Source organism: Vidua chalybeata, chromosome 3 (genome assembly GCF_026979565.1).
Source record: "Vidua chalybeata isolate OUT-0048 chromosome 3, bVidCha1 merged haplotype, whole genome shotgun sequence".
NCBI classification, from domain to species: domain Eukaryota; kingdom Metazoa; phylum Chordata; class Aves; order Passeriformes; family Viduidae; genus Vidua; species Vidua chalybeata.
Window position 1 is genome coordinate 16,951,914 of NC_071532.1, and position 13,792 is coordinate 16,965,705.

Here is a 13,792-nt window from a genome sequence, read left to right on the forward strand (position 1 = left end):
ACCTGGAAATAAACTGGAACACAAAATCTGGAAAACAGCTCTTTACTCTTTTCAAATTAGATTAATAACCATGTATTCACTAGGGACTGACATTGTATTCTTAGCTTATTACTTTGCCTGAGTAAAATTTTTAGGAAAACACAAGAATTTATAGTCATTAGATTACGTTTTCCCACTAGAAATCTTTTCTGCTTGGGGTCAGCAAGTGAGAAAGGCTTAGCAAGCATAGCTTGTTCACATGATTTTAACAGGCTTTTTCCAGGCTTCTTTTTTTTGCCTTTTCTCTCTCATTCCTAGTGAGAGTAGGACTGGGATAATAATAATGTTGGCAGTAGTAGTAGTAGAAAGCAGCACACCTACATGTCAAAGAGGGTGTTTGGAAAGAGGCGCAAACTCTCTCTTTATAGCCTGGAGACTAAAAGCAGCTTTAGGACTCCATTATCTGGCTGTCCTGGATAGGCAGAAAGAAGTTCCTCTGGCAGTTGAGAAGGTCTGCTGGTAGCGTAGCTAGGGAAGGTAGAATGAATTAACCCTACCAAATAGCATATGTTTTAAACAAATCTTAATGCAGTACGTATGGGGGAATGAGACAATGTCTTGTACTCAAGTACAGTGGCATATTGATTCTGTTACAGTGTTAAGGGATGGGGAGCAAAGCAGGTGGCAACTGCAGAGTGACACTAACAACTTTTCTTTATGAACATTTGCAAGCAGCAAAACCAAGACAGATCAGAAGGATAAAGAAAAGGTTGAAGTGCTTCATGTACTGCTAGAGAAACAAATTCTTATGCAAACACAGCATAAAGCAGGCTCTCCTGATTTATAGCACGTGCAGTTTTTCTAAGAACGCTATACACACATATATATATATGTGTGTGTGTGTATGTATATGTACGCCTGTTGGGATATTATATATTTGAAGAAACACAAAGGCTCTTTTCTTTTCCCTTCTTTTCCTTTCTTCTGACTGAATGATGCATTTGTTCCAGTCCTTTGGGAGTAGGTGCATCTATGAGCATATAGAATTCCTAAATGGGCATTTGCAGCTAAAGTTCAGTTCAGCAGATCTCTAATCAAGTTATTCTGTGCGAGCTTAAAACTGCTGCAGCTGGGATATGCCATAGATTAAATCTCAGTGCCTTCCAGTGTGTCCTGCATGCAGCAGGATCACATAGGTCTCATTCTTGATCCAGGTGTTTTGAGGCTGTATGGACAATCCTGGAAATACCTACATTTCCTAACTGAAGAAACTAGAAAGTTATTAGAAAGAAAACTGTAAATCCTTTATACCGGTGAGTTAAAAGTATATAATACTGAAGGTTCTGGTTGTTGGAATTTTGTTACACTCGTTTTTGTAGTAGTATTTAGGTAAGAATTTTTAAATTGTCTGTCTAGTTTTAGAGGAAGATGCTGTAATTTATGTTCCTACCAAACCTCTGCTACTGTTCAGTTTTTTTCCCAGTATTTCACAAATATACTAGTATTATCTATTATAAATAATCCTCAGTTATGAATTGTAATGTGAGTTTTGCCTTTATCTTCAGAATTTTGACAGGAAAAAATTAATTATCTGTCCGGTTTCTGGCCATTATTTTCTGGCAGTAATACACCTTAAATCCAATCATAAGGATATTTCAAATTTGCCTTTTCATGGAAGTAGAGCTCACTGTAGATCAATTGATTAGTCGAGGGCTCTTCTGTAATTTTTGCAGAAATTTGTCTGGTTGAACTTCTTTACCATTCAAAGGCTATTTTCAGTTAACTGCATTCAAGTGTAGACCTCTAGTTCAGCATCCCTTTATCAGAATAGCGACATCATTGTAGTTGTGTAGCAGGAAAAAAAAAATCTGCAGATGCTGATGTATCAATCATACATGCTCATAGAGACACCTATTTCCAAAGGACTGGAATACATGCAAACACTTGCCTCATGACAAATATTGACCAGGAAACTGAAATGTTGTTCTGAGCTACAGTAAATATTTCTTGATGCACAGTGTGAGAAAGTTTTCTTGTCTATGCCTAATATAGCTTTACAGAGTGTGTGGGCAATTAGCGAGGTGGCTTTTCATAGTGTGAAAAAGGAAAGTCCTTTTTTTCTGCTGAAACACGTTTGAGCTAAATAGCAACACACATCAAGTTCTACTAAAAGAGGTGGCAGCGGACTATAGAAACCACCCTAGAAGGTCTTTTTATGAGAGAAATCCTAGATGCCAGCGATCTACGAATGTGGGCATCCCAGCGACTCTGTCCATCGGGACCACAGAAGAGAGTCGATTTCTGAGGTCTGGTGCTGGCTGAGCCGCTGCGGCGGCGGGGGCTTTCAGGCGGGACTCGGACCTGGACCGGAGCCGAGCCGGGGCTTTTGCCTCCTGGTCGGCGAGGTGCGCTCCTGGCTGCCCCGGTGAAAGGGCCGGCAGCTCGGTCTGGTTACGCTCGAGAGAACCGGGAGCCCCTGCCCAGGGAGGGAGGGAACGCGGTGACGGCGAGATGCTGCGGGAGAGGCCGGCGCGGTGGCCCCGGCGGCCGCAGCCCCGCATCCCCCGGCGGGCGCGGCGGGGCCGGGCGGGGTGAGGGGCACAGCCCACTCCGGGATGGGCTGGGCAGGGCAGCGGCGGCGGCCCCGGGAGCCTCCGCCGTGGGGAGATCGGACAAAGGCTTCCAGGAGAGGGAGTGGCAAGCGGCCGCCCAGCCCTCGGCGAGCTGCGGGTGGGTCGGTGCCGCCGGGACGAGGGGAGAGCAGACGAGACAACTTCCCCAGGGGCACGGGGGGCCCCTGGAGGGCGGCGGCGGCAGCTCCTGTCAAAAGGAAGGGGCTCTCCCGTGCCGCTGTCTGCTCCCCCGAAGGTGGCTGCGGGGAGGGGAGGCGGGGGAGGAGCCGGGCTCATCCCCGGGCGGGCGGCGGCCCCTCCACTGCGCCAACCTGCAGGCGGGCTGGAGGCGGCAGCCCCGCCCGGCCTCGGCTGCCGGGGCCGCGCCGCCCCTCGCCTCCGTCCCGGGCAGAGCCGCAGGCGGCCGCTTCCCGCTGCGTCGGTCCTGGACTGCAGCTTCCTGGCGGCCAGGGCAACAAGCAGCGGCATCTTGGAGCGTCTTCTTTCCCTAGTGCCCCTTCATCTCTCTCAGCTCTTGTACCTGCAGCCTTTCTTTCTCCCTCCACTCCTACCTTATTTCTGCTTATCCCCCCCTTCTCTTACCATTTTCTGGTTTTAAGGTTTTTTTTTATTATTATTTCCTTCTCTTTCTTCTTCCCCCGTCCTGTTCCCTTTTGGACCATATTCGTTTAGTACCTCTTAATTTCTTGATTTCTTTTGATTTTTTTCCCCTTGGACTTTGCCTTGTCATGTCAAGATGGAAGTCAGGCATGACTGGCTCTCCTCATCCCCCCATGAGGGCTTCGAGCAGATGAGGCTGAAGAGCAGACCCAGGGAGCCTTCCCCAAGCCTCACCAGAGTAGGTGCGAACTTCTACAGCACTGTCAAGCAGCAGGACTACAGTGCCAGTGTCTGGCTGAGGAGGAAAGACAAACTGGAGCACGTAAGCCAGCTTCTTTTTCCCTCCCCCCCACTTTTTTTTTTTTTTTTTTTTTTTTTTTTTTTTTTTTTTTAAATTTCTAAACCTCTGTGTAGGTACTCTGTTAGGCTGTCTGCCAGCTGGGACTCCAGAAGAAAAGTGTTACTCCAGCAGTTGGGCATGGTATTTCCCAAATGATAAAGAAATGAGTTATTTAGATGTCCCATGGTGGTTAGATCCTAGGTAAACGGGATGTCAGTACTGTTCCAAACTACATGCAAGTCTCCTAACTGGAAATATTTTTTAACATTCTTGGCTGATTCCTTCTTCTACTCTGGCAAATTCAGCACTGATGTGGGAGGAGAAAGATTGGGATGGTGCAGATGGACGTTAGAACATTTATCTCATGGTGATTACAATGTAGTTCTAGAATAGCTAAAAGCAAATAGCTGGTGGTTGGTTTTTTGTTTGTTTGTTTTGTTTTGTTTTTAATTTTAGATGTAATTTTCATTCTCTCTCTCCCCCATCTTTTTCTTCTCCATGCATGGGACTTCGAACATACTCTACCCTATGCGGGGGAGAGATTTCCTTCAAGACTTTTCTTGCTGCAGCAGTAGTACATGATGTAACTGTGTTTGAGACCACAATAGGACTGATACTGTGGATAGCTCTAGTGAATATTTTATGAGAATTTAAGGTGCTTTAAAGTGTTCCTATCTCAGATGATGTTTGAAAGCATTTTTCATGTTACTTGTAACAGCAAGGAAATGGATTGAGATGACCTGCATGCTATGTAAGTTTCCTGAATAGCTTATTAGGTGAAACCCATTGTTAGAGTGTACAGTATAATCAAGACAGGAAAGTAGCTGCATTTACAGAGCTGCAGAAGAATGTGGATGAGCTTGCACAATGCAACAGTCTGCTATTCTTTACATTAGTGAGTAATTTGCAATCACAGTCACATTGACTTCAAGAGGCACAGGAAAATATTCCTTGTGGTACAGCCACCTCTTTGAATGGAAATGGTCCAATAAGAAGGGTAAATTGTCTTTATTACATGAAAATCCTAGATGGCATAGCAGAGTCCTTTGAAGATGAAACCTGAAATAAGGTCCTTTACCAAGCAGTTCTTAGACTGTAACCCTCCTTCCCCCTAACCTGCAAAGAGTATTTTATCCCTCTTAGTGGAATCTTAAACTTGAGTTGTTTATACTTACGGGGAAATGACAAGAACTGATGATCTTTTGGAAAGATCACATTCCAAATGTTGAGGCAGGTATTGAATTCTGTCTGCCTTTTAACACAATTTTGTGATTCTTCACGCTGACAACAAGGCTTCACAGTAGTAAGCTTGTAAGTGGAGTATTCTCCCATTGTCAATCAAGAATAAAGGTCAGTGCCTTATCTCAGTAGAGCTAAAACATCGAAAGCACAGAAATCTGAGCTGTGTCTTTTGTAACAGATTTTGCTACATGTTGATATCTGTGATCAAATGAATAATTATTAATTGCAGGGGGGTTAATCTGTCAACGGTTTGATATCTGGTAGCTGAATGGTCAGATACCTGTATATTAAACCTTATCACAACATTAGCAGGAAGAAGGAAAATACATTAACTTGTTTAAAGATTGAAAGTGCAAAACCTTTATTTTGTGTGTGATTTTGTTGCTGGGGTGTTTTTTTTTTTTTTGGTTGTTGTTGTTCCTGGGGGTTTTTATTATTTTTATTAAGTCAGTATTTTGTCACAGTAGTAGTCTTCAATATCCCTGCAGCATTTGTGTGTAAAGCTTTCTCTGTAATCTGTAATGCATGTTCTTCTGGGGGTTTCCCTCTCATTTGATCCAGTTATTTTTACTCCCACAGCCTATTTGAACAATGTAAAGGGGAAAAAAAAATGGACCATTAATATCTCTTGTTTCCAATAAAATATTTATTTAAATAACATTTATTGTGACTACCCCAAAGTACAATGATATGCTAACAGTAGATACATGAAATACTTTGTTTTATGGTTTAAGGCAACTGCATTACTCATGAGTGTTGTAACAGACAGGCTATTGCATGAATATAAATGAAATGTCTATTTATTTATAAATTCTATTTTACATATACAGTTCTAGAGCAAAGATGTTCTTTTTTGTTTTCAGATGAATCTTTGAGGGTTTTGAGTGTTCTCTTGCTAAAGAAGTTATTTCCTGCACTCCACTCTTCCACTCCAAGGGACAAACCCATTACTTTGAGATGCATAATTTTGAATGGGATAGTCATTGACATATGATCACTTATGGCCAATAATGAAGATATTCATATCCTCCATCCACCTCACGAAGTTTGCATAACATTTCATTACAGCTCCCTCTGAGATAATCAGTTTCAAACTTGAAACCTGCAAAGAAAATCAAAATCCAAGGAGTGAGCATTTATGGAGGCACTGAATTTAAAAGTATATAATCACAGAATTGATGCTGTACAATGACAGGTTAGGCAGAAGAGGGGTATATAGTGAGTGCAAGTCAAGGTACACATGAACAGATTTTGAAGTTTCATATATACTCTTTCAGCATTGTGGAGGGGATTGAGTTTTGCTTCATTGAAATGATTTCTTAAATTAATTTCAGTTGTAACAGGGATAAAATTGGGCCAGCATATTTTGTTCATTACTTACAGTAAGGCTTTGTAGGCCACAGTAGGTATTTATACTGACTTTTTGTTGAAGTGAATAGCCTAACTTAAGCATGTGCAACACTTACTAATCCACATAGAATTTGATGTGTTAAAAAACATCTTGTGAAGCCAATTTGTATCAAATTTTTTATGTAAAAAGATTCTCAAATATAGAAACAGTTTGTTCTAGATGTCAAAACTGTAGCAAAGTTGTGGGTTTTGGTGTTGTGGTTTTGGTTTGTTTTAGGCTTTTTCTTATACAGATGTCAAGTTGAGGACTGTGGTAAAAAGGTTCAAGAGTATGGTAAAGAGGTTCAAAATTCAACTGCTTTATCTCTTCTGAAAGCACAGAACAAGTTCAGATGCACAAATATGATCGAGTTTCTTTAAAACTGATCAATATTTAATTATTGACTGACCACAGAGGAAGTAAAAATCTGTAACATCCTGCTGGTCTCTTGCTAATTAATTGTTCTTCAAATGGATCTTAATATAGCGTGGCTCATTGGCTAGCTGTTTCTGTAGGGTTTTCTTTTTCCAAGTGGCAGCAACACAGCTTGTACTATAAAAGATTTGAACACAACCCATCCCTGTTCTTTTGTGAACTCAGATGCTGTATTTAAGATTAAATGAATTTGCTGCAACATGTTTGAAGGCCCAGTGAGGAGTTTTTGCTGAAGTGAGGGCTCAGGGTACACGTATGCTGTACCCAGTGTGCTGAAGAGCCATACTGTTAATTGAGGAATTTTCAAGAGATATATACTCCAACACTGTAGGCCACAGTGATGTTGCAAATGCTTGCCTGAAATCCTTGCAGAGCTGAAATTGTTCCGATTCTATGCATTTGCTTCAACTAGCTCCTGTGCCTCCTTGTGAAATTGTTTGTCTGGTATTGGAAGTGTTGGAGAGAAAACATATGAGTGAAATATTCTTAAATTCTTCTTTGCATAGTGGTTTTTTTATTTGTTTGTTTCTTTCTCTTTGTTTTGTGTTGCCTTTTTAATTGAATGTGAATTCATTAAGAGGAAAAGGAGGAGGTAGGGATTGGGGAAAAGTAGCTAATCTGGTAAGCTTTAGCTGATAGGAGTTACTGGGTTGCAGCAGCTCTCCATCATGTCTCTGCATCCCACAGTAATGGCAGTTATTGAACAGCTGCTTTCCTGGTACCTCAGTAAAGAATTCTAGAGAACTTAATTTTAAATAATGAAAGCTTCAAAACCGAACAGATTTCTTTCTAAGCTACAAGAGGTATGCTTCAAGCATAGATTTGTTTTTGATGAACAGGTATTCTGTCTCAAGGATGTAGTGGCAGTCTTTCTCTAATAACATCTAAATTTAATTATTTGCTTAATTATATTAAAAGATTTAAAAAATTCTCTTTCAATAAACTGGTTCAAAACTAAGTTTTGGGGAGACCTAACATCAGGAGGGTATTATTTCCTGGCAATCCTCAGTCTGTTATTTTTGAAGAATCATAGTTAGGAGAAGTTATTTACAATTATTGCATCATTTTTTTGAGTTTTTTCTACTAAGATCTGATCAGCAGCAAGGGCAATGTTGGGATTTTCAGATTCTAAGTGCTCTTGCTGTTACTTGACTAGTTGATGTTGTTGCTTAGCACGCTGCTATGCCTTTGGCAGCATTGCTACCCAGGGAGAAAAGTGGCCATGAGGTACAGGGATAGCAGTGTCACTTGGCAGAAGAGGCAGATATCTAATATACAACTGTTAGGCTTAAGACAGTCTACAAAGGTGCCTGACAGTGTGGCCAGAATATTTCTCTGAGCTGCATGAGCAAAACATAAATAAAATATAGCTTTAATTCACTTGTTATAATACCTTTATAAAAGTAAAAAAAAAAAGTAAAAAAGAAATTCCAAATCCCATTTTGCCAGTTCATTTTTATTATTCAAAAACTGGTAAGTCTGTTAGGCAGCTTTTGTTTTTCTCTTATTTTTTTTTAATGATATTGGAAATTCTTAACAAAAGCATTGTTGGACAGTTTCCAAGGGCATTTCTGCTCTTGCATTAAAATTAACTCTAATGTTAAAAGTCAGAAGACAGATTTGTCATCTTCAGAAGGATGCAGAAGACACCATGTGCATAGCTATAGCCTGTGACGCCTAAACAAAGAAGGTGGACATAGCTTGATATAAAGCACGTAACAGGAGTAGAACCCAGTCAAGCCAAATCAGTTGCTGGACAGTGGCAATGGCTTCTGTTTAAGGAAGAACAATGCAAGGATATAAATCAGAATTCAAAATCATTCCCATATTCCCAAAACAGCCCCAGTCTTGAAATAAATGCAAACACGTGTCTTCTTTTGAGTTAAATCAGTTCATAGCATCACAGATTATCCTGATTTGGAAAGGGCTCACAGGAATCATGTACAAGTCCAACTCCTGGCCTGGCATAGGACACTCCAAGGATCACACCAAGTACCTGAGAGTGTTGTCCAAATGCTTCTTGAACTCCCTCAGGCTGATGCTGTGACCGCTTCTCTGGGGAGCCTGTTCCAGTGCCCAACTACCCTCTAGGTGAAGAACCTTTATCTAATATCCAACCTAAACCTCCCCTGACACTACTTCAGGACATTCCCTCAGGTCCCGTCACTGGTCATAAGAGAAAAGAGCTTGCTCCTTCCCTTTTTTTCATAAGGAAATTATAGATGGCTTTGGCATCTCCCCTCAATCTTCTCCAGGCTTAGCAATCCAAGTGACCTCAGCCACTTCTTTTATGGCTTTCCCTCCAGGCCTTTCACCATATTCATTGCCCTCCTCTGGACTCACTTTAAGAGCTTTATATCTTTCTTATATTGTGGCACCCAGAGCTGCACACAGCACTTGAGGTCAGGCCACAGCAGAGCAGGACAATCCCCTGCCTTCCCTGACCAGTGATGCTGTGCTTGGTGCAGTTGTCATTGTCTTTTGCACTAGGCAGGTATAAATAATTTGTCATCTGCAATAATGTTAGATACCAAAGTGAGTGGCTTGTGCCATGTAGGAAGGTACATAAATGAGGACAGTTCAGAGGGTTCTAGAGAGTTAGCTTCCAATATTTGAAGCTTTTTGATGGTGTGGTTGCAGATTATAATTCCAAATATCTCTCTGGTCCTGGAGATAGATATTTGGAATATCTAGATAATAGATAATGTTTCATCATTAAAACCAAAGGAACAAACTCAATTAAATTAGAGGTATTTGGGCTTTTTCTCAACAGGAGACTGGTATGTGGATTGCCTGCCTGGAGCACTGGTACTTAGCATGAGTTATGATTCTTGCTGAAGTAGTAGCATGCAGTTTGCTTCACTGCTGACAGGCTGTCTGTGGAGGGGAATTTTTATGTCGAAATGCCAATTTCATTGCAGGTGTCTTTCTCCAATAATGTTTTGTAGACAAACATAATTAGAGAAAATAAATGTTCAGAAAAGTGGAAAAAGGGGACCAAAATAATTGAGCAGTGTTGGGAAAATACTGAATACAATTTTAGAGAAAAAAATATAAAATGTTTTCTTTTGAAAGTGGTATGGGGAATTTCAAATCCTGAGTAATTTATTACTGTTGTTAACATACACAAAAGTAATTTTATATTGCAAAGCAGTGAAAATATGTTACCTAGTAGTTTTTTTTCTCTTTTTAGTTGTAGTGGGTTAACCTTGGTTTTCTGCCAGGTGCTCACCAAGCCACTCTCTCTCTTCCCCTCCTCAACAGGACAGGGGGAGAACATGAGATAAAACATATTTTAGCTTGAGGTAAAGATGGAGAGATGACCAATTACTGTCACAGGCAAAACAGACTCAACTTGGGGAAAATTAATTTCATCTCTTTCCAATTAAATATAGAATAGGATAGTGAGAAACAAGGACAAGACTAAAATCACCTTCTCCCCTCCCCCCATTTTTCTAGGCTCAGCTTCAGTCCTTTGTTCCTGAATCTTCAACCTCCTTCCCCTCAATCCCCTGAGTGGCATGGGCTATTGGTAAATGGGGGCTGCAGTGAGTTCATAACACTTTGTCATTCCTTCTTCTTCACAGTTCCCTGCTGTGGTATGGGATCCCTGCCACAGGATATAGTCCCTCTCAAACTACTCCAGTGTGGGTCCTCCACACAAGCTGTAGCTTTTCAAACCTGTACCAGCATGGGTCCTCTCTATGGGGTGCACTCAGGAGTGGACTGCTCCAGCATGGGCGCCCGTGGGCTGCACTTCCTACTCCTTTGTGGGCTCTCCACAGGCTGCAGCTTCCTTCAGAGAAAATACATCTGCTCTGGCATGGGCTGCAGTGTGGATAGCTGCTATAACTGCTCTGGTGTGGTCCTCCATGGGCTGCGAGGGGACAACCTACTCTTTTTGTGGGCAGCAGCAGAATCTCAGCTCCAGCACCTGGAATGCCTCCTTGCTGTTCTCCTTCACTGACCTTGGTGTCTGCAGGGCTGTTTCTCTTACATTTTTCTTGCTCCTCTCCCATAGCTCCTGGGCAGCAGGTTTTTTCTCCTTATATGTGTTATCGACAGAGGAACAAACCAGTCCTATTGATGGGCCCAGCTTTGGCAAAGAGCAGGTTTGTCATGGAGCCAGCTGGAACTGGCAGTGTCCAGCATGGGGCAGCCACTGGTCTCACAGAGGCCACCTCTGCAGTGGCCCCTCACCCCCCCAAAACCTAGCCATGTAAACCAAATACACTAATCCTAGGAGCAGCTCTTCTTTCTCGGGTGTGTGAAAAAATCATTGAACATGGCATTAATCTAACACATCAGTTCTGATGATTTCAACATCAGTCACTTTCAAAGTCTAAATCTCTAAAGCTAAATTTAAAATATTTGAGAGGCATAGTCACTGTAACAAGCTTAATTTATAGTGTCTGACTTTATGTTGTTGCACAGGAATACAAAATAACTTGAAATTTCAAAGTTGCTCTAAAATTAAGTTATATATTCATATAAAAATTAATTTATAATTTAATTCAGCCCATTCAAGACTTCTTAGAAATTAAGATTTCTGGTTTCTGAAAAAAAGACATGTATCACAGTCTACATTTCTTCCAGATGTTAACTTCAGTGTAGGTATAGGAAAAGTGCTTTCCACTGCTTTGCTTGTCCTAATGCTACCAGCATTTTAAGGAAAATCCAAATTAGTTTTTTGCTACTGTCATCCTTTATTTTTAACAGCATTTACCATTCTTGTTTAAGCATTTTGAAAAAGGAGCTGCAGAAAACTTGCAACTTAATTTCCTTGTCTGTTACACAACCAAATACTCTGCAGTCTTCAGTGATTTGGTCTTGTAGCTGACCATTGACTGTAACACACTTAAGGGTAGTAGGAGTATTGAAAGCACTAGGAAGATTATGGTTCATGACTATCTCCTCACAAACGCTATCAGTTCACGGTCTGTACACGATGCCCGAAGAAGCTAGTTGCTATGACTGGTTGTGTGTTTAGCTTAGGCCTTCCATAACCAGGAATGGTAAAGTACTGAAGGTAAAGTAACTTCACCAGACTATCAAAAGGATGGAAACAACTGGCCAGCTCATGCCAGTGATTAATAAACCCTGCTTTATTGCCGTTCACGACAGGAAATCAAATACTCTTCATTGTTCCTGAAAAAAAAAGTCCTGTGCTGGCAGTAAACTCTAGATCTGTCTCCCCTGATGGAATGTGTTCTTGAGGCACAAGAGATGGGTTTCTAACAGCCCACCTCTTGCTTTGCTTTTTTTGTAACATTATTTCAGGTCTGATTTCCATGCCTTTTTATAGTTTCATTACTGAGAGGAAAAAAAATAGGCACCCTGCTAATGTCGTACAAGGTCCATATATGCATATATACCAAATAGCTCCTCTGTTGTATTGCAGAGTCTGAAAAGAGGTTTCTTAAAATGAAATTTGGATGCAATTTTCAAAGATTTTGCACTCCTAGATGACAGCTGATAGAGCGAAAAAGTGTAACATTCATTTTTTTCATTTTCCCAGGCAGTGACACTCCTCTAATGTCTGTAAGATTGTATAGTTTAGAGTGGACAATCAAGTTGTTTTCATCTTGCCCTTCACAGTTTCTGGGAACAAAAGTAGATTACCTGAGGATCTATCTCTGTTAGGCAATAAGTGTGTGCTGGGATCCATATTCCCTGAACAGCTAAATCCAGGTCGTGTGCTGCTGCTTGCTTGAGACCTGCAGGCCAGTGTGGCAGAGATGAGCTGGGTGTGTACCTGGGTGCTCCCTTGTCTGGTGGGGATGCAGTTGATCCATTCATTGAGAAATGAGGCACTTGCAGGTTCCCTGGTTATTTGTGTTTCAAGGGAAGGCAGTTAACCCACTGTCCCCTCAAGTGAGAATCACTGGGCTTCTTGCAGTTGCTTGTGAGCAAAGTGGCCACTCAGCTAAAGAAATGTATGCAGGGAGTTGGGAGAAACTCAGAAATTCAGGAGGGAGAAGAAAGGAAATGAATGATACATTGGAGCCTGTTAAGTGAACTGATTTAATTAGAAAATATTTTTATTACATTGTAAACTTATTCCTAGGGTTTGTTTGAGTGCTTATCCATCAAAACTTAGTCTATTTTTTTTTTCTTAATAGGATTTTCTCCTCAGAATTCTTTAACTTTTATAAAGACTTTCCAAATATAACATAGGATTTAAGTATTTTTATAGGGATTTGTCTTCTTTTGTTTTGATCAATGCGCTCTGAATTTGACTGTGTAGATAACATCTAGCCCTGGACAAAGAAATATCAGAGTGGTATTTTTAGTAATACTGCTTTGGCTTGCTCTCTGAAGATGAAATTTCCCTATTTTTCTCCACTTTTGCACAACCTGTAAAATCCTCTATGTGCAGTACTTGTAGGTGAATAAAGTGAATTTTATTAATTTCTCATCTTAAACCAAGATTTTGAGAGAGCTTAGTAAGTTTCATTTTTGGCTGCATGATGTCAACACAATCAGCAGCTTGTTTTGTGACTGATAAAGTTGTTGTGGCTCATAAATAACAGTCATTCTATTTTTATTTTTGTTGCTATTCATGTATCTTTATTTGCAGTTCTAATTAAATGTTTAATGGAATAAAAAAGCTCATGTATTTGAGAATTGCTGCTAATAAAACAAATAGTGATTTAGATAATTCCTGGCATTCTGATACATTAAATAGGCTGGATTTCCCTAAGGCATTTTTAACTGTTTGGAGCAGAATCAAATATGGAGCAGTGATGAGATAGTGATAGTGACCAGCTTAAAATTTGTGATCCTGTTGTTGCTGCACAAAAGGCATATGTACTTGGGGTTGTACTCTAATTTAGTTTATGCTGTAAGAAGCCTGCCATAATGAGCAGATTCGTATTTGTTTTGAAATACAGGAATATGTAAAAGTTAATAAGGTCTTAAGCACTTCCAGCCACAATAAACATGCCTTACTCTGCTTGTCATATTACAGAAATTCTGCTGCTGTCCATTAAGTTTCATGACTGATCTTTTCTAGGCAGGGTTTTTTCTTGTTAAGGGAATATGCTTTGTGGGCTGAACAAACTTCAGGCATTACCTCAGCTGAGACTGTTTGCTTCTGAGATGGTGTTTAAGGTGACACTATTTCCTAAATGCAGCTTGTGCACTTTTGTTTGATCTTGTTCCAAAACCATG

At 40.7% G+C, this 13,792-nt stretch overlaps 1 protein-coding gene across 2 annotated transcripts in view; it reads left to right on the plus strand.

The window, feature by feature from the left end:
• The first annotated feature begins 3,348 nt into the window (after window positions 1-3,348).
• PLD5 (phospholipase D family member 5) overlaps window positions 3,349-13,792 on the plus strand; it is a 164,553-nt gene continuing 154,109 nt past the window's right edge. For both annotated transcript variants that reach the window (XR_008429980.1, XM_053938435.1), the window contains exon 1: window positions 3,349-3,534. Coding sequence is in view for 1 of the 2 variants with exons in the window: in XM_053938435.1 (XP_053794410.1) it covers window positions 3,349-3,534 (186 nt within the window). In the remaining variant the exon portion in view is untranslated. The remainder of the gene's footprint in view (window positions 3,535-13,792) is intronic.